Here is an 18,412-nt window from a genome sequence, read left to right on the forward strand (position 1 = left end):
ACAATATGGGATACGCAGACTCCAGGATCTTTAATATAGAAGCAAGATACCAACAACAACAGAGACTAAGTGAGGAATGGAGGTGTATTGCCACTACAGAGGATGACTTGAATTGGACAAACTAGTGTGCCTGGAGCCTAGAGTCAGTCCTGTGCCAGGAAACTTCAGGGGTAGGGTCTCCTTGTATTTAGACCATAATTTGCCTTTCCATATTCCTTATGTTTTGGTGGGCCTATGCAAACAAATGCCACTTTAATACTATGTCCCCTTGACTCCAATCCTTAAGAAAAACAACCCACTAAAACTTTTGAGGCTAACTTAAACTAGTAAGCATGTGCATGGAACTAGATAAATGTACTTTTCCCTCAATGTTTAAGGAGTTACATAAGTCTAATGTCTTTAGATTATATTGTGTGCTGCTAAGAAATAGTATGTACTACAACTGGGGATTTGAGGGACAAAGTAATTGTATTGTACATGGGTTCAGTTTTGTTTTAATGTTCTTTGGCTGAAAGTTCAAGGCTGGGATATCATCGATGGGACTACCGAGAATTCTGTTTATGGGTGATTGGGCTTCCACTGTAACTTTACCCTGTCCTCTTTCTTTGCATCTTTGTTGTCATAATTAAAATAAAAAAAAAATTATCAAAAAAAAAAAAAAAAAAAGAATTACATACTAGGCAAGTGTTCTCTCAGTAAAAGCACTGTTCTCTGCTGCGAAAGGAAAGTTTCCTGAGCTAGAGGGACAGTGCTGAAGGTACCACACGGTGGACCTGGGTTTGAACCCCAACACCCCAGAATGTTCACTGTGTCCCACCCAGCTGGGAGTAAACCCTGAACAAGGCAAAGTGTGGACCAAAATAAAAACAAAAATTTATAAATAAAAAAGGAGGGGCTGGAGAGATAGCATGGAGGTAGGGCGTTTGCAGAGGAAGGTGGTTCGAATCCCAGCATCCCATATGGTCTCCTGAGGCTGCCAGGAGTGATTTCTGAGCATAGAGCCAGGAGCAATCCCTGAGCGCTGCTGGGTGTGACCCAAAAAAAAAACAAAACACAAAAATAAATAAATAAATAAATAAGGAAAGATCTGCTGCACAAGAGCACATACAATCTCCAGCACTCTCAATTATTCACCTTCTATTAGTTCTTTCTCTCACTGTTTTATTGTTTCTCATACTGCTTTTCACCCTCCTTGTTTCGCCTTTAACTTCTAACCCTTCTAATGGCATCTCACTAAATACCAGACTGATGGCTGGGATGCCTCAGTGAAAGGTGGCTGAACGCCAAGTTCCCTAATAAAACTGAACTGACACATATTCACATGGAAACATCAACACCATTCTGCTCAATGCTTTAGACAACTTCTGCTAAAACAAACTGTCCTCACATAAGATATATCTTTTAGTGATTGTGTTTCTTGAGTGGTCAACTAAACTGGAAAACAAATGCTAATTTGTAAAGGCTTATTGTCTTTAAAAATGTTTAAATTCTGAACTATAACCATGACCAAGAGTGCCACCTACTGGTAAACAAAAATGGGCACTTTAGTTAAATTGTGTTCAGTGTGCATTGTCCAAAGTAATGTATTAAGAACTATTCCCCTTTCTTCCCCCCACAAAAATCTATTATATAAAAATACAACCAATGGAGGTCAGAGTGGTGGTACAAGCAGTGGTGTGTTTGCCTTGCACACGCTAACCTAGGACAACCCCCCCCCCCCCGCATCACATATGGTCCCCAAGCAAGGAGCAATTTCTGAGCGCATAGCCAGGAGTACCCCTGAGCATCACCAGGTATGGCCCTAAAAGCAAAAATAAATAAATACGGGCCCATAGAGATAGCACAGTGGCGTTTGCCTTGCAAGCAGCCGATCCAGGACCAAAGGTTTGAATCCCGGTGTCCCATATGGTCCCCTGTGCCTGCCAGGAGCTATTTCTGAGCAGACAGCCAGGAGTGATCCCTGAGCAACGCCAGGTGTGGCCCAAAAACCAAAAATAAATACATAAATAAATAATACAACCAATGGTTTCGTGTGTTCAATTTAAGCACTTAATTAACCATACTGAACAAGTTATATTTCTAAGACCTTACAAGAAGGAATATATATCAATGCTAGTGTTCTTACAGGGCACATCTCAGCAATACATACATTCTTTTTAAGATGAACTGCACTGCTTCCTGCTCAATATCGTCTTTATTTTAACATTAAATCCAAAAGGCCAGAGGTGGGTCTCATAGGCCTGAGCCCCACATGTGGGATCCCCAAGTTTAATAACTGTTATAACAGGGTTTCCCCCAGCACAGCCAGGTGTGGTCTAAAAACAAAACCAAATAAAACCAACAAAATAGTTAATGCAGTGCCAGGCACATTTTAGGCTGTGGAATTCCAAATAAGTGCCAGACCCAAGGCTCTGGCAACCCCCGGTGATGTTTTCTCTGCAGGGTTTATCTGTGAGCCAAATCCCTATAGAAAGAGGATAAAGGAGACAATTATGATTACAATGAGTGTAATCAAGAAACCAAGAGAAGAGCTGGAGTGGAGAGGGAAGAGCTTAGGTTTCTTTTTCTCTGATGGGGGTGAGGAACAGGAGCCAAGATAAAGGACAGGACAGAGGCCCAATCACAGAATTGTGGTACATGTGGAAGGACCCAGGACCAGTGCCGCTAGAGAACAATGAGTTGCTGAGCCAGGTGACATCCCATCCAGCAGGCCAACCGCCCTACCTCCATGCTATCTCTCTGGCCCCTAGTTACATTTTTAAAGGCTGCTCCTACATGATGCAGAAAAGAATGGTTTCTAGGGAGGCTGAAACTATAGTACAGTGGGGAGAGTGTTTGCCTTGTCATTGCTGACCCAGGTTTGATTCCTAGCATTCCATATGGTGCCCTGAGCTCTGCCAGGACTGATTCCTGAGTGTAATGGTATGAGTAGCACTCTGGAGTATGTTGGGTGTGGCCCCAAAACAAAATAAGTGATTTCTAGAAAAGTAAGAGTGAAACAGTCTGGTTAGGAGGTGCCTGTATAACGTGGGAGTAGAACAAGTAGAGATGGCAGAGTATGGGAGCACAGAATGTTTTATTTGCTGATAGATTGGACAAAAACAAAACAAATAAACAAACAAAAAAACATGAAATGGGGCCAGTGGTAGCTTAGGTGATAAGATGTTTGCCTTGCACGCGCTAACCTAGGACGGACTGCAGTTCAATCCCCCGGCATCTCATATGGTCCCCCAAGCCAGGAGCGATTTCTGAGCACATAGGAGTAAACAGAGTGTTACTGGGTGTGGCCCAAAAACAAACAAAAAACAAACAAACAAACAAACAAAAAATGAAATGATCCTATTGCAACTAGTAAATCTGCTTTGGTCACCAAGAAGTCTTAGGAACCAAAAATGTCTCATTCCTAAAGGTTTCTATTCTCTCTTAAGAACAAATATAACATCTAGGAGCCACTGTAATACTATCTCTTAAAAGCACTGGTTTGAGGCTGGAGGGATAGTACAGGATTAAAGTACTTGTTTTGCCCATATAGTTCAATCCCTCTACCACATATGGTCTCCTGAGCACTGCCAGGAGTGATCCCTGAGTACAGAGCCAGGATTAATACAAACCCTCCCACATCCAATAAAAAAAGTACTAGGTAGGGTAAAACAAAACTGTCTCACATATTTGCTTATGGCTTTCCTTTGCTTCAATACAGTAAGAACTCAAAATTATTCAAACTGCTCAGAACCATACTGAGAGCCAACAATAAGAAGCTCCAGGCAAGTGGGATGGTCAACCCATGGCTGAATAAAAAGAGAATGAAAGGCCAAGGGAGCCTCCAAATCTAAGCTTCCAGGGAATCCACACTGTTCCAGCACATGGGGTGGTGGTGCTAGAGATAAGGAGTCTGCCTTGCAAATGCTAGCCTAGGACAGACCGTGGTTTGATTCCCCCCACCCCGGTTCGATTCCCCCCACCCCTGCGTCCCATATGGTCTCCCCAAGCCAAGAGCTATTTCTGAGCGTATAGCCAGGAGTAACCCCTAAGCGTCAATGGGTATGCCCTAAAACAACAACAACAAAAGAAAGTCTTAGCAGAGGGAGAACCACAAGGGCCAGTGGATATTCTAAGGCTGCTCCACGCACCATCATGTTGTAGGTGGTGCTGGAGTTGACAGCAGTTCTAGGCATAGACAGTCCCAGGCTCTCAGTACAGATTACTGCCACTTGCTAGCATGACCTTCCTCAGCAAGTTCCACCCATCCGATACCTTCAATTTTCTAAAGCTGAAGATGGGATCAGTGGGCTATATCAATGGGCTACTTAAATGACATCATGCAAGAATCTATTTTGTATGGTACCCTGGCACATTATTATTAATATATAGTTACCTTTTTTTTTTTTACTTTGGTTAATACATAGAGAAAGTAGAAAAATTATAAGACAGCTATAGAGAAAAACTATCCAACATGTCATTTTTAGGGCTACTAACCTGATGGCAAGAGCCCCCCAACAAACTGCAACAAACACAAATTGTTTCCTAGAAATCTACCAATGGATCAGTGCATAAACAAGTAGAACACCCTTCAATCACCTCTGTAGGCTCAATAATGGCCCTTTAAGCAGGCAGGCACTGTTCTCAAACCCAACTAGACTCCTGGTCCTGAGAGGCCACCTAGGATGCATCTGTCTTAAAAGATGCTAATGTGGATTTTGCTGAAATTTTTCTCCTACCAGATTAGAATCATCCCAGTCAGTTTACCATAGTTTAACGATTATTCATAGTTTTCTAGAAAGATTTCACTTAAGGATGAAAATAATCTGTGGAATTTCACTCCAAGACCCTTCTGCATTGAGGTTCTCAAATTCTCAGGTGAATCTTCAACTCAGTGTGTATAAAACTAGCAAGTTGATGTGAACATTTGTGAATGTGTACATAAACAAGCACAATAATGTTCATTATGTCTACTCATGTTGTAAATGTTTGTGGCTATGGTATTCGTGCTTGCTGAATCCAGTGAAACTGGTCGAGCCCGCACAATATTAGAGATGTGGCTGAGTGGTAAAGTGCAGGCACGGTAAACTGGAGACCTGGGCTCAATCCTTCACGGAACAAAAATGATAATGATAATACTGTAATCTAACAAAAAAAAAATTCATCCTAAAAGTGTTCATTTCAGGGCCGGAGAGATAGCATAGCAATAGGTCGTTTAGGGAGTTTGCCTTGCACGCAGCCCTGGGACAGACCCCAGCCTGCCAGGGGTGATTTCTGAGTGCAGAGCCAGGAGCAACCTGGGTGCCACTGGGTGTGGCCCAAAAACCAACCAATCAATCAATCAATAAACAAATAAAGTTTTTTTTTTAAAAGTGTTGGGGCTGGAGTGATAGCATAGAAGTGGAGCATTCACCTTGCATTGCAGAAGGACGGTGGTTAGAATCCCGGCATCCCATATGGTCCCCGAGTCTGCCAGGAGCGATTTCTGAGCATAGAGCAGGGAGTAACCAATGAGTGCTGCTGGGTGTGATCCAGAAACAGAACAAAACAAAACAAAAAACTAAAAAAAAAAAAAAGTGTTCATCTCTAACGAAACCTTTTAGAGATTTATAGAATCTGTAATTCTTTTACAGAATTTGAGCACAAATCTTCAGATACAAGAGCTTTATACAATGCACTTCCTTCTCTATCAAAGTTTAAATAAAATGCTCACTCCAACTATTTTAAGATAAACCACCTTTTATTTGCATTTTACTTTCAGGGAAAACAAAAGCTTTATAATGACTGTGTGAAGACATCATTCCTTTTAAAGAGAAAAACTGTGGTTCCCACTAAATCTTTTATTCCTGGATTGGGGTGGGTGGGGGGGAATAACAGGCTCTACATTTCCTAGATGTGTGATTTTGGCCAAGATATTCAACTTTCTGTATGTGATATATATATATATGATATGTATATATGTATGATATATATCATCTAGGCTGATGATATATATATCATCCAACATATATATGTTGGTATTTGGGCCATATCCGGCAGAGTTCAGGGTTACTCCTGGCTCTGCATGTGCAGAATTCACTCCTGATGGACTCAGGGGAGCATTAGAAATGCCGTAGTTAGTTCGAACCCCAGTTTGGCTGAGTCTTGGCAAGCACCCTACCTGCTCTACTATCGCCCCGACCCCGTGTAAGTGCTATATTAATAAAAAATGCATGAACTAAAGCTATTAGTTTAAAATGCATAAAGCAGAATGCATAAGCTAAACAACCCCCAGGGTTCGTGGGAGAATCAGTTTATGCAATAACTTGAATTAAGCAAGTGTTCCATTAAAAAAAATGAGGTAGCTCGTGTCAGAACAAAGAAAACCGTGGGAGTTAATCATGTTATCTGGCTAACAAATTTGGCAAGAGCCGCTCTTAGCCCGAGGTGTGCAAAAGAGGCGTGGATAATACCTGGAAGAATCTTAAGTGCAGTCAAGGTAAAGCCAGTTGGCACCAGCCTAAAAGTCAATCAAGGTCACGCGGTGAAATCAAGATTCCAAGGGAGCTTTTTCAAGTCCATTGCTTACAAGAGGTAAGAAAAGGCTTCCAAAAAAAAAAAAAAACTTCCCAAAAGTTGCATCACTGCTGCTGCTTCAGGCCAGGCCTAGCAGCTCATCCTCAGGGGGAGCAGAGGGCTAGGGCCTGCAGCAAATTCTCAGCAGGACCTTTCCTGGGTCTGCGAGATGCGGGTCCAGGTCCCTAATTGCACAGGAGGCGACCACCACACCCGCACCCCGAATTGCATTCCCGCCTCACACCTCTCCAGCAGCCCCGGGTCAAATCCAAATCCTCTGGTTCAGGAGAACTTCCAGTGTCCGAAGAGCTGAGCCCCATGCATAGGGGACCATGCCCGATCACCTATTTGGCTTCAATGCCCGCCCTTGGCGTCATTATCACGCGCCGGAAGTAACTGGCCGCTCCTGGGCCTGCTCGGGCCAACATCCATACACCGGCTACGGGGAACTTCCGGTGTCCGAAGAGCGGCGCTTTCCTGCCGCCCATAGGGACCGTGCCCAATCACTCCTTTGGCTTCAATGCCCGGCCTCTTCATCATCATTACGCGCCGGAAGTGACTGGCCGCCTCTGGGCCATGCCGGGCTTACGTCATCATCACGCGCCGAAAGTGGCCACTCCTGGGCTTGCTTGGGCCAGCACCCAGCGTTGTCTATAACAAGAAGATTGTGACGGCAGCCCTAGGGTAAATTCTCCGCTGGCTTCCGGAGAACTTCCGGTGTCCGAAGAGCAAAGTCCCTCGCATAGGGACCATGCCCGATCACCCTTTGAGCTTCAATGCCCGGTTGACGTCATCACCACGAGCCGGAAGTGGTCGCTCCTGGGTTACTCGGGCCCGCCTCCATCCACCGGCTTCCGGAGGACTTCCGGTGTCCGCGGAGCGGCGCTCCCCGCTTAGGGACCATGCCCGATCACGCAGTGGGCTTCAACGCCCGGCTTGACGTCATCATCACGCGCCGGAAGTGGCCGTCTTAGCATCCGGCGCCGTCAGTGACGCGTTTGTGGCGCGCCGCCGAGACAGCGGCCCAACATGGCGGTGTTCCACGACGAGGTGGAGATCGAGGATTTCCAATACGACGAGGACTCGGAGTCTTATTTCTACCCCTGCCCGTGCGGAGATAACTTCTGCATCACCAAGGTCTGCCTCCTATTCGGCCGCCTCCTGGGGCGACGAGTTCAGACTTCAAAGTTCAGACCTTGGGGAGACTCCTTTTGGGGTGCTCCCAGACTCGGTCCTCTTGAGCTGTCACTGAATATGTTGTTTGTTTGTTTGTTTTCTTTTTGGGGTGGGCACACTGGTGATGATGCTCAGGGGTTCCTCCTACCCCTGCGTTCAGAAATCTCTCTCCTGGTTTGTGAGGGAACATATGGGATACTGGGGATTGAACCCAGGGCCCTCCTGGGTCAGACGCGTTCAAGGCAAACGCCCTACCGCTTGATCCCTGTTCTAAGCCCATAAACACATTTGTTTTGTTTTGCCTTTGAACCAGCCCGGGAGGGACTGAGGGAGGGAGGGATGGATGGATGGATGGATGGATGGATGGATGGAGTGAGTGAAGGGATGAGGCTCGGCCCCCAATCTTTTTGCTCTTGTTTCTCATTTTTGGAGTCCTTTGGAGGGGTGTAGAAATAGCAAAGGAAAGATGGGTTGGCTCCCTAGGGGGTTGTTTTGTTGTTGTTTATTTGTTTATTTTTGTTATAGGAAGATTTGGAGAACGGGGAAGATGTGGCGACATGTCCTAGCTGCTCCCTCATCATCAAAGTGATTTATGACAAAGTAAGGGGTCGGATTTTCTCAGAGTGGGGGTTGGCGGGGAGAGGGTAGACTCTTATACAGACAAGCTGCCCTTTTGCTAAGGAAAGTTGATTACTTCCTGTGTAGAAGAAAAGTTAGTATAGAAGCTACTTAAAGTCATTGTACCTCCTTTAGCATGTGATTAAACTTTCCAGAACCCCTAGGTTTATGTTAAGAGGAAACTGTAGTGTAGAGTTTCTCACCTGATTTTTCTGTAGGATTCTGTGTGTCCCCTTACCCAGGGTAAGTCATAGCTGTAGGTTTATCCTTTCGTGTTTCCCCTTTAATTCTATTTCTTTTCACCTGCAGATAATGTGTTGACAGTAGAAAGCAAATTCTCTCATGGCCCGTTGGCACCTCAATATTTGAGCAGTCCTCTCAATAATGAATTCTTAAGTTAATTTTTTTTGTTTGTTTTTGTTTTTTGTTTTTTTTGGTGGTGGTGGTGGTGGTGGATTTTGGGCCACACCTAGTGGTGCTCAGGGGTTGCTCCTGGCTCTGAGCTCAGAAATCACTCCTGTAAGGCTCAGGGAACCATATGGGATGCACAGGGATCAAGGAAGGGTTGAGGAAGGAAGGGAGGGAGGGAGAGAGGGAGGGAGGGAGGGAGATGGGAAGGAAGGAAGATGGGAATGGGGAAGAAGCAGACTAAATTTTTTTATGTTTAATTATGTGAACAGTGATGCAAAGAAAGAGAACAAGGTAAAGTTACAGTGGAAGGACAGTCACCCAAAAACAGAGTTCTCAGAAGAAATCCCCCTGCTGACACCTTAATTTTAAACTTACAATCAAAGAAAGATAAAACAGAACCCATGTACAATTACTTTGTCCCTCAAAACCCCAGATTGTAGTACATTATGGAATTTCTTAGCAGTACACAAAACAATCTAAAGCCATAAAATTTATGTAACTCGTTAAACTTGAAGACATAGTAGTTTTTACATTTCCATGCACATGCATATTAGTTTAAGTTAACCTCAAAAGTTTAAGTGGTTTTTCTTTTTTTAAGGTTTAGAGTCAAAGAAGCACAGCAAAAACGATGTTAGAGTGGCAATTATTTGAATGATTATTTAGATCTTCATTGATATAGTCGTGTTTTAAAATTATTGAGGCAGCAGGCAGGCAGGAGGGAGGGAGGGAGGAAAGGAAGGAAGGAAGATGGGAACGGGGAAGAAGCAGACTAAAATTTGAATGATTATTTAGATCTTCATTGATATATTCGTGTTTTAAAATGTATTCTTGAGGCCAGCCATGTAGTCTGGCCGTAGATCACTTGCTTTTGCATGTATGAGGCTGTAGGTTAGTTCCCAGAACCACAAAAACTATTCAACAAAAATAATAATAGTGTTCTACACAAGAAATCAACATTGGAGAGATGAAGAATACTAGTTTGAGGTTATAATCTTAGAATGATCATGGCAGGGGCCAGAGCACAGTGGTAGGGCATTTACCTTGCACGAAGCCAAGCTGGGATGGACCAGGGTTCAATTCCCGGCATCCCACATGGTCCCCCAAGCTTGCCAGGAGCAATTTCTGAGCACAGAGCCAGGAATAACCCCTGAGTGCCACCCGGTGTAGCCCAAAAACCTAAATAAATAAATGTTTTTTAAAAAGGAATGGTCATGGTAGACCTTATTTAGAAAGACTTTGTTGAGCAGAGATTGAAAGAAGTGATAACTAATCCTCGTGCATATAGGGGATGAGAGCATGGCACAGGGGATATCAGTGATGGGATCTAAAGCAGGAACTTTCCTGGTTTTATCAAGTAACCTGTGACTGAGTAGAGTTAATGAAGGTAAGCATTGTCCAAGATAAAAATAGTAGAAGGAGGGTACATCAGGCTGTGGTACTATAGAAAGGATTTGATTTTTACTGTAAATAATTTATAAATATGGTTTTCTTGAAGAAAGGTACATTCATGGTGTAGTTTGTTTTAAAAGAGCTATTTGGGGACAGAGCAATAGCACAGCAGGTAGGGTGGTTGCCTTGCATGTAACTAACTTTGGTTTGATTCCTGGTATCCTCTATGATTGCCCAAGCCCTGCCTTGAATGATGCCTGAGCACCACAGGTATGGCCCCAAACCAAAAAATACATAAAATTATAAAAATTTAAATAAATTAGGGGCCAGAGTGGTGGCAGAAGCAGTAGTGTTTGCCTTGCACATGCTGACCTAGAACAGACTGATGTTCAATCCCCCAGAATCCCATGTGGTTCCCCCAAGCCAGGAGCTATTTCTGAGTGTATAGCCAGGAGTAACCCCTGAGCATCACCAGGTGTGGCCCAAACACCAAACAAACTAAAAGTAATTAATTAAAGTTATTCTGGTTGCTAGATTCAGAGTAGATTGAAGAAGCAAGAACTGAGGCTAGAAAACCAGTTCAGAGAGTCAAAGGAGGAGATGGTGCCTTGGCTCAGCCATGGAGGTGGTGAAAAATATATATACAGTGGATTTCTCTGAGGGGTTGGAATGAAGCATCTCATGGCAGGTAAATGAGAGAAAAAGCAGTCATGTCTAGAGGGAAAAAAATTACTCAGCTCCCCCCACCCCAGAAATCCACTTTCTTTAAGCAAACAAACAGAAAGCAACCCTTGTACTCCAGTTTTTCAAGCACCCCTGGCATTGCCCACTCTTGGATAGACTATTATAAGATTCAGATAGTGGTTTGTTTCGTCACACCCAGCAATGTTCAGGAGTAACTCCTGGCTCTGCACTGCTCTGGAATCACTACTGGTAGTGCTCGGGATATTATGGGATGCCAGATAGCCAAACCAGGTTAGCCACTTGCAAGATAAGCATCTTACCTGCTGTATTATCACTCTGGGCCCCGATCAGGTAGTGATTTAAAGGAGCAGTCAGCTCGCATGTAGTCTCTGTGGTTCCAGGGCTCAGAGAATACCTCTTGTCTGGGACAAAGCTGCCACAGTAACCTTAGGGCATAGTCTCTTCTCAGCCTCTTTCTTCTGGACATTTTGAGCTTAATGGCTCTTTTGTATGGACCTACCTTGTGCATTGTGGAATATTCAGAGCATTCCAGGCCTCTGTCTATTAAATGTTAGTAGCCATTGTCCTCATCCTTAGTTATGTCAACCCAACATGTATTCAGACAGTGCCGCAGAGCCTTAGAGGAAAAATAAGCATCTCTTCCCCATAAGTCAGTCTTAGTAGAGTCAGAAGGTACAGGGACCTGTTGAAGAAGAGGCAGGGAAAATGGAGCTTATGATGCACCTGACATTCTAAAGAGCACAATGGGAGGGTTCCGGGTTCTGGACAGGAGTGAGTGAGGATTGAGGAGAGTTGAGCCTCATGGAGACCAGTTTGTAGATGGAGGGGAACCTGGGAGGCAGATTTCTTGTGATAGCAGACATAAGAGGGAATAAGCAATCAGAATGGTCTTCACTTATGAAGTCAGTGATGCTGTGGATTATCTTTGCTGGGAAACAGAGTCTTATTTCATGGCTTTGGAAGAAGAGTTGAGTGTGTTTGAAGAAAATGGGTATTTAAATCACCAAGCATTGAACTGGAGGATCTTTTCTAAGTATAAATAATAACTCATATAGAAACTTAAAACTTCTAATGTTTATGTAGATGTGATTTCTAAGAGTTAGCTGCTCTGTTATACAGTTGGCATGTGTTTCAAGACAAAATGCTTTACATTAAATATTAGTTTAGTACTAAAAATAAATACATGCTTTTTAATTCTAGTATTGGCAGTGTTCTTTGAAAATAGATTGTATGACAGGGCCTTGAAAAATTAAGCTGACAGAGCTGGATTGATTTTATAACAAGAGGTAGTAATCTAATTAAGGAAATTTTGTGACAGTGATTATTTTAATAATTTGTTCTGTCCTAGGATCAGTTCATGTGTGGAGAAACCGTTCCAGCCCCTTCCACCAACAAAGAATTGGTTAAATGCTAATGAAGACTGAGGATTTCCAAATCATGGACAATTAGAAAGAAGCACAGTTGTTAAATGAAAGGCAGACTTACCAACACCCTTTTGGGGACAACCGTTCTGTGAGTTGCTGTTTCTACCAGTATGGATGCTCCACCAGCTGCCGTGTTGTCTATTAAAGTAGTGGGGCTATACAACATGCTTGGATTTCCTGTTAGAGCTCTGGTGCAGAAGTATTCATTGTTCTCGATCAGAACTTTAAGGAAATAATTGCAATTCAGTGCTTTCTTTCAATCATTTTTGCCATTTTATATCTCACAGCTAACTACTTCATTGTTTGACTAGCATTATCTACCTCAAAGTCATTGAGATTCTTAATTAGAAAGGAATATTATTTTTGGCTCAAGTACTAAGAATAGTACTTGAATTCGGTTGTTCTCAGCTCTGTAACTTCAGTTCTCATTCCCAAACATTCTCCTCACTTTTGATATTAGAATGTTTATGGTCTCTTTAGCTTGCTATTTTCTTTATACTTTACCAGTGGGCGTGGTATTAAAGAGACAATACTGAACTCAATTTCTTTAGGAACAGAAGTTAGAAAGAAAAGTTGGACAAATGACACACAATTAAGGTCTCGCCTTGCACAGCTAGACTTTAAAATAAAAAAAAAATTTTTTTTTTTTTTTTTGGTTTTTGGGCCACAGGGGTTACTCCTAGCTATGCACTCAGAAATCATGCCTGGCTTGGGGGACCATATGGGACGCCGGGGGATGGAACTGCGGTCCGTCCTAGGTTACCGAGTGCAAGGCAAACGCCCTACTGCTTGCGCCACCACTCTGGCCCCAAATTAATAAAAATTTTAAAGAATATATAATATTAGTATTCTGTATATTCTTTGACAATCAGGAACACAGCAACAAGAAAATTAGCCAAAGAGAGTAAAACTGTTTCCAGAAGGAGAGTAGGACATACTATTTAATGAAGTAAACAGCTTAAATTGTTGGATTCTTATTTCTTTTTAGACATATTGCTTCTTAGGTCAGGTTAGTGTCTGTGTCTTGAATATGCTGAAAATGAGAAGCCCATTCTTAGTAAATATGCATGGGAAGAACATCTAATAGGCTTCTGTAGCCTGCAGCTTAACCAAACTTTTACTCAAAGGTTACCCCGGAGAAAAGAAAAATAGAAAAATGGTCATCAGTCTCCTTTGATGCAGTGCTGAGAGTAGTAAGAATTAGAATCACACAGATCTAAAATTCCTAGTATGTGCACAACTTTTCTGTGCATAGAAGATTTAAAAATATGGATTTGGGGAAATGACTACTGCAGTTTGAACAAGAACTTTTGACCCTCTTTCTGACTTGGGAATCCACATCCCCAGGGGGTTACATGAAAACCAGTGAGGGACCCTTTTTATCTGCCAGCAGCATGATTCTATGCAGCTATGGGCTGAAATAGCCATTGGCCAGTCATATACTAGAAGTGCCTGCTATAGTATCAGGAGTGGTATATGGCATATGCTAGATGGGATACAAAATTTTGAAGTTATTTGAGATCTGAAGAAATCCACCACTGAAAAGAGCAGAGCACAGCTGAGTGCCAAAATATGCTGTGAAGAGCTACTCAGAAGGGCTCGAATGCATGTTCCTGCTGCTGCAACATTTAAATGGGAGCAGGCTCCCTTGAGGCAGTAAGTAGATCTGTGGATACAAAGGAGCAGAAAGAAGGTCCCAACACAGAAGAAGAGAAGCATAAAGAACACTGGCATTTGGTGATGAGTAATGGCTGCCCTCACGAGAATGATTCGAGTTCCAAAGCAAGGAATTACAAATACGTCCTGCACTACAGAAGAACATATCAGGATCAAATCTTCCGTTAAGCAAATAAAGTCACAGACTTTTGGATGAGACCAGAACTCAGTGTGATAACATGTGCCTTTGGTAACTACGTATCTATAGAACTGACTTTTAGTCCAGGTTCTGTCAACTGATGACTTTGTTCTTTGGCAAGGCAGCAGACACCTCATCTGTACAGTTAGGAAACTGAAATCGGTGATTTCTCAACACAACTTCAGTTGTGGTCTTTATAGATCACAGGAGCTAAAATGATCTTTATTAACTTAAGACTCGATCTTGAACTACAGAGAAAGAAATGCCATATGTAGCTTCATATTACTATACTCCTGAGGTGGAATGTTACAGGGCTCAGTGATCTAGCACAGCATAGAGCACTTGCCTTGTATTTATAAGACCTTGAGTTCCATTCCAGACCTGGGGAGTGGGATGAAAAAATACATATACATCTATAAAGTCAAGTGTTTCAAGGACTCTGTGTATACTTTTATAGCAAAGGCATTTTTATTAGAAAATATTCAACATTTGATGTATATATTAATTTATTAAATTATATGCCAATAAAGTAATATAATTCAAATCCACTTATTTTCATGTGACTTCTTTCCCTAAATACAAACACTTTATATTATAAAGAATTTGTCATAATACTATATGAGTTGGAAATCTGTAACCTACTTTGAGGTTTTGTAGTTTCTTTTTTTTGTTTGTTTTTTGTTTTGGGGCTACACTCAGTGAAGCTCAGTTGTTACTCCTGGCTATGCACTCAGAAATTGCTCTTGGCTTGAAGTACTATATGGGATGGCAGGGGTGGGTGGGGTGGGTGGTGGGATCGAGCCGTAGTCCTTGAACAAAATTGGCTCTTAACTAAGCTGATATAAGGGCTCAAAAATTATTTGGGAGTGGGTAGGGGAACCGAAATCAGGTGACAGTAAAGCAAACAGATTTTGTCAGTAGAGAAACTTCCTAGCTAGTAGATTCTTAGGAGAATTTTTAGTACACTGAATAACTTGGTCAAATGCATGTAAGCATTTGGGGGGCAAGTGTTAAGGCACTTGTCTTAATATGCAGTTGACCCTAGTTTAATCCCTACCATCACATATGATCTACTAGAGTGGCCCCTGAGCATAGAACCAGGAACAGCCCATGGATGGCCTTTGGGGATACCAGGGTGTTGACCCAAAACAACTATATGAGCATTAAATTATTTTTTTTTTAGTCTTCAGACTTTACTGCTGAAGTTGGGTAAGAAACTCTCCCTGCAAGCTGATATAGGGACATTGACCCTACAGCAAAGCTGAAAGTTGGACACTCAGATGGTAAGATTGTAAACCATGGAGAGTCTATGAGGACTAGGACCTAGATGGTTTCCCCAGTGGCTTTATGTGGCCATCTTTGTGAGCTCTGAGCCCAACACTGGGTCTGTAGGTCAACTAACAAGTGGCATTCATTTGTAGGTAAGCTGAGGTTGGCTGCTCCAAACTGAATTTGATGGTGACTTTGATCTACAGACTAGGTGCAGGCTGGTTCCATATCAACTCTACTTCAGACCCATTGTCTAGATAAGATAGGGGTGCAAGTCTGCAAACTTGCCATTAATCAAAGCAAGTCATGTGACTGAGCCCAGAGTCAAGGGGCCAGTGAAGTATAATCTCTGAATGGGAGGTAAAAAGTCAATGGTTTTGGTAAATAAGGAGCCACAATCAGTAAGTGAGAGGTTTGCCATGTCTTTCTTATTCCCTGATGATACACTGGAAACAATGAAAAATAAAACTCAGATCTGCTGCATCTCAATGAAAACCTGGGATTTGGTAGGAAGCGAGGCCAGGTTGTTGGGGAGAGGAGCTATATTGTGTTTTAAGGTAATCAAGGTTTTGGCAATATAGCCATAATCAAATTCAGAACAATCTCTAGTAACAACAGGTTAATATTTCTGAAAATCCCAAAATCTGCCATAAGTGCTCAGTTGAAGAAATTTATTCAATCTACAGAGAAGGGGGAAGGAGAGAGAAAGATGGGGCCATATGCTCTTATGCTGTCATTAAAAGTTAAATTAATCCCGAGAAAGTGTGATCCACCTACCTTACTAAATGCATCTCTTTCCTGATCACTAGAGCTAAGCTGGGATGACTCACTGTTTTTATTACACAAATTTCCTGCTACATCTCAATGGGGCTTGATTACTTGTCACCCAAACTGCAGCTCTCCCTTTGAGACTGATGTCATCTACATGACTATTGGCTTTTGGCCAGAGTCTTCTGGATATAAAATGCAAAAATGTGAACTACACCTGACTTGTCCATCTGGTGTGGCTAAGCACTTGGCAGGCCACACTCTAAGATGGAAAGATCAATGAAGTTAGACATAAAGTAGATCTTTCAGCTTACAAAAGTGTTTAAGAACAGAGAAATAGTCTACGGTAAGGCACTTGTTTGCCTCGTACTTCAGTTCAATTCCCAATACTATATTGGGTCTCCCAAATGCCTCCAGGAATGACCTCTTGAGTACACAGAAATAAGCCTCAATTACCATCTGTTGTGACCCAAAAACCAAAACAAAAAAAGGTGGTGCCAGAGAGATAGTACAGTAGATAAGACACTTGTCTTTTACACGGCCAGCCAAGTTCACATCCTGCATCCCACCTGGTCCCCTAAGCACGGCCAGGAGTGACTTCTGAGTGTAGAGCCGGGAGTAAGCCAAAAAGCATCACCAGGTATAACCCAAAAACAATTTAAAAAAAAAAGTAAATAAAATTTTAATTTAAAATGTGTCAAGATTATTGGTAGTTATTTCATCCTAAACAGAAAGCATTACTATTCCATCAATATGCTCCAAGCCTTTTCTTAAAAATATTTTTTTTCTTTTGAGAGCTGAGATCAATCTCTATATAAGGAAGAATTAAAAAAAAAACAAAACATCATTCTAGGGAATCTTTTAAGAACAGGATGGAATTGCATTCCACCAATAACAAACCCAAATATTTATAAGCATTGGTGGTTCAATGACAGGAAGCTTTACTTTTTCAAACATGCCTCAGGCTAGTTTTAAGGAGCCACTGTCTGGACAGTGATAGAATCTGACCTTGACCAGATGGTTCCCGTTTCCCTTGCTTGTATGTGTGCCCCTGCCCATCTGTGGGCTCTGTGGGTCACTACCCTGGCAAAAAGATCCAGGATGGCAGAGGGCACCTCTACAGTGAAAGCAGGGGGAGGAGGTTCCCAAAGCATAGAAGCATGAATACTCCTTTAAACCAATATTGCACCAATTTTCTTAAAAGTCTGGCTTGATTTCTGGGGCTTTGGCATCAATACTCTTAGCTCAGAGTCAGGTAATAAATAGGCCCATTTGCTGGTGGAGCATGAGAAGTCAACTTTATAGGACTGGTTCAGGGCCTCCTCTTACTGCCAAGATCCTCTGAATGTAATTCAACCTGGATCCATTTTTGTACTTACTCATGTATAAAAGAGTAAGGGAAGTGATCTTTTTATGACTTTAAATGAAGGAAAACACACATGCACACAAGTGAAAAAAATATTCTCTGCCAATGGGACTTTACAAGGAGCAGAATTGAGTCCTCCAGGAAGTTGTTCTGGCTTCCTGAAGAGCAACTTTAGGCTCAGGTCACTCTCAGGAATTGAGGGTGGGGGAAAGGGAGTGGAGGAGAGGGTAGAGGAATATTCTGTAAGGTGATTATGAATTAAGAACCCAGAGCCTGTGGGGGGAGCCCAAGATTCACTGGAAACAGGCTTTTCAGCCCAAGCACATGCCAATTGGCAGAGGGACACAGGCAGCCACCCCCTTCATGGCTCCATGTGTCCTTTCCCCAAGGCACATTACTAAATGCGGATGCCTGGGCAGCGGGCATCTGTGGGACCTTGTCCTTAAGATCAAGGGCAAACAGGACTGTGATATCTCCCTGGAATTTTGTGTTCTGGGCTGTACCTCAACTTCTCATTGCAAGGCCCCAAGTATATTTTGTGGCAGGGACTTGTGGCTGCCATGAGAATAAATTGCCATGTGGGCCTGGCCCAAATAAAAACATTTCATCATCCCAGAAAATTTTATGACCTGGCACATGGAAAACACTCAGGGTGTGCTGTTACTTCTCATTTAATGCATGTTTGTAAAGTACTAGTCTGTGTCATGCCCCATGGGGGGAACTTGGGCAGTGTTGGGGAGCACCTGGTATTAATTGCACTACTTTACACACACTCCAAGAAAGTTCTTCCCTGATCATGCCTCCCACACACTCTGATGAAAAAACACTTCCTTATTTTTTGTTGGACCTAGGGAGAGCTCCATTGCCTCTATAACCTCTGTCTCAAGAAGAGGGGTG

The 18,412-nt window shown here is 42.6% G+C and overlaps 1 protein-coding gene across 1 annotated transcript; it reads left to right on the forward strand.

Annotated features, from left to right (window-relative positions):
* Positions 1–7,550: 7,550 nt before the first annotated feature.
* On the forward strand, positions 7,551–12,907 carry DPH3 (diphthamide biosynthesis 3). The gene is made up of 3 exons (XM_049766153.1): positions 7,551–7,671; positions 8,236–8,310; positions 12,182–12,907. Exons 1-3 carry the CDS (start codon positions 7,564–7,566, stop codon positions 12,245–12,247), a joined length of 249 nt encoding a protein of 82 aa, XP_049622110.1. The 5' UTR covers positions 7,551–7,563; the 3' UTR covers positions 12,248–12,907.
* The last annotated feature ends 5,505 nt before the right edge of the window (positions 12,908–18,412 follow it).

The sequence above is a fragment of the Suncus etruscus genome, chromosome 20, assembly GCF_024139225.1.
Source record: "Suncus etruscus isolate mSunEtr1 chromosome 20, mSunEtr1.pri.cur, whole genome shotgun sequence".
NCBI lineage: Eukaryota > Metazoa > Chordata > Mammalia > Eulipotyphla > Soricidae > Suncus > Suncus etruscus.

Bases quoted from the DNA above. Each gene is read 5' to 3' on its own strand.
- DPH3 (XM_049766153.1), top strand. From the start codon at position 7,564: ATGGCGGTGTTCCACGACGAGGTGGAGATCGAGGATTTCCAATACGAC. The intron at 7,672-8,235 runs GTCTGCCTCCTA...TTTTTGTTATAG, and splicing joins ATAACTTCTGCATCACCAAG to GAAGATTTGGAGAACGGGGA. The intron at 8,311-12,181 runs GTAAGGGGTCGG...GTTCTGTCCTAG, and splicing joins TCAAAGTGATTTATGACAAA to GATCAGTTCATGTGTGGAGA.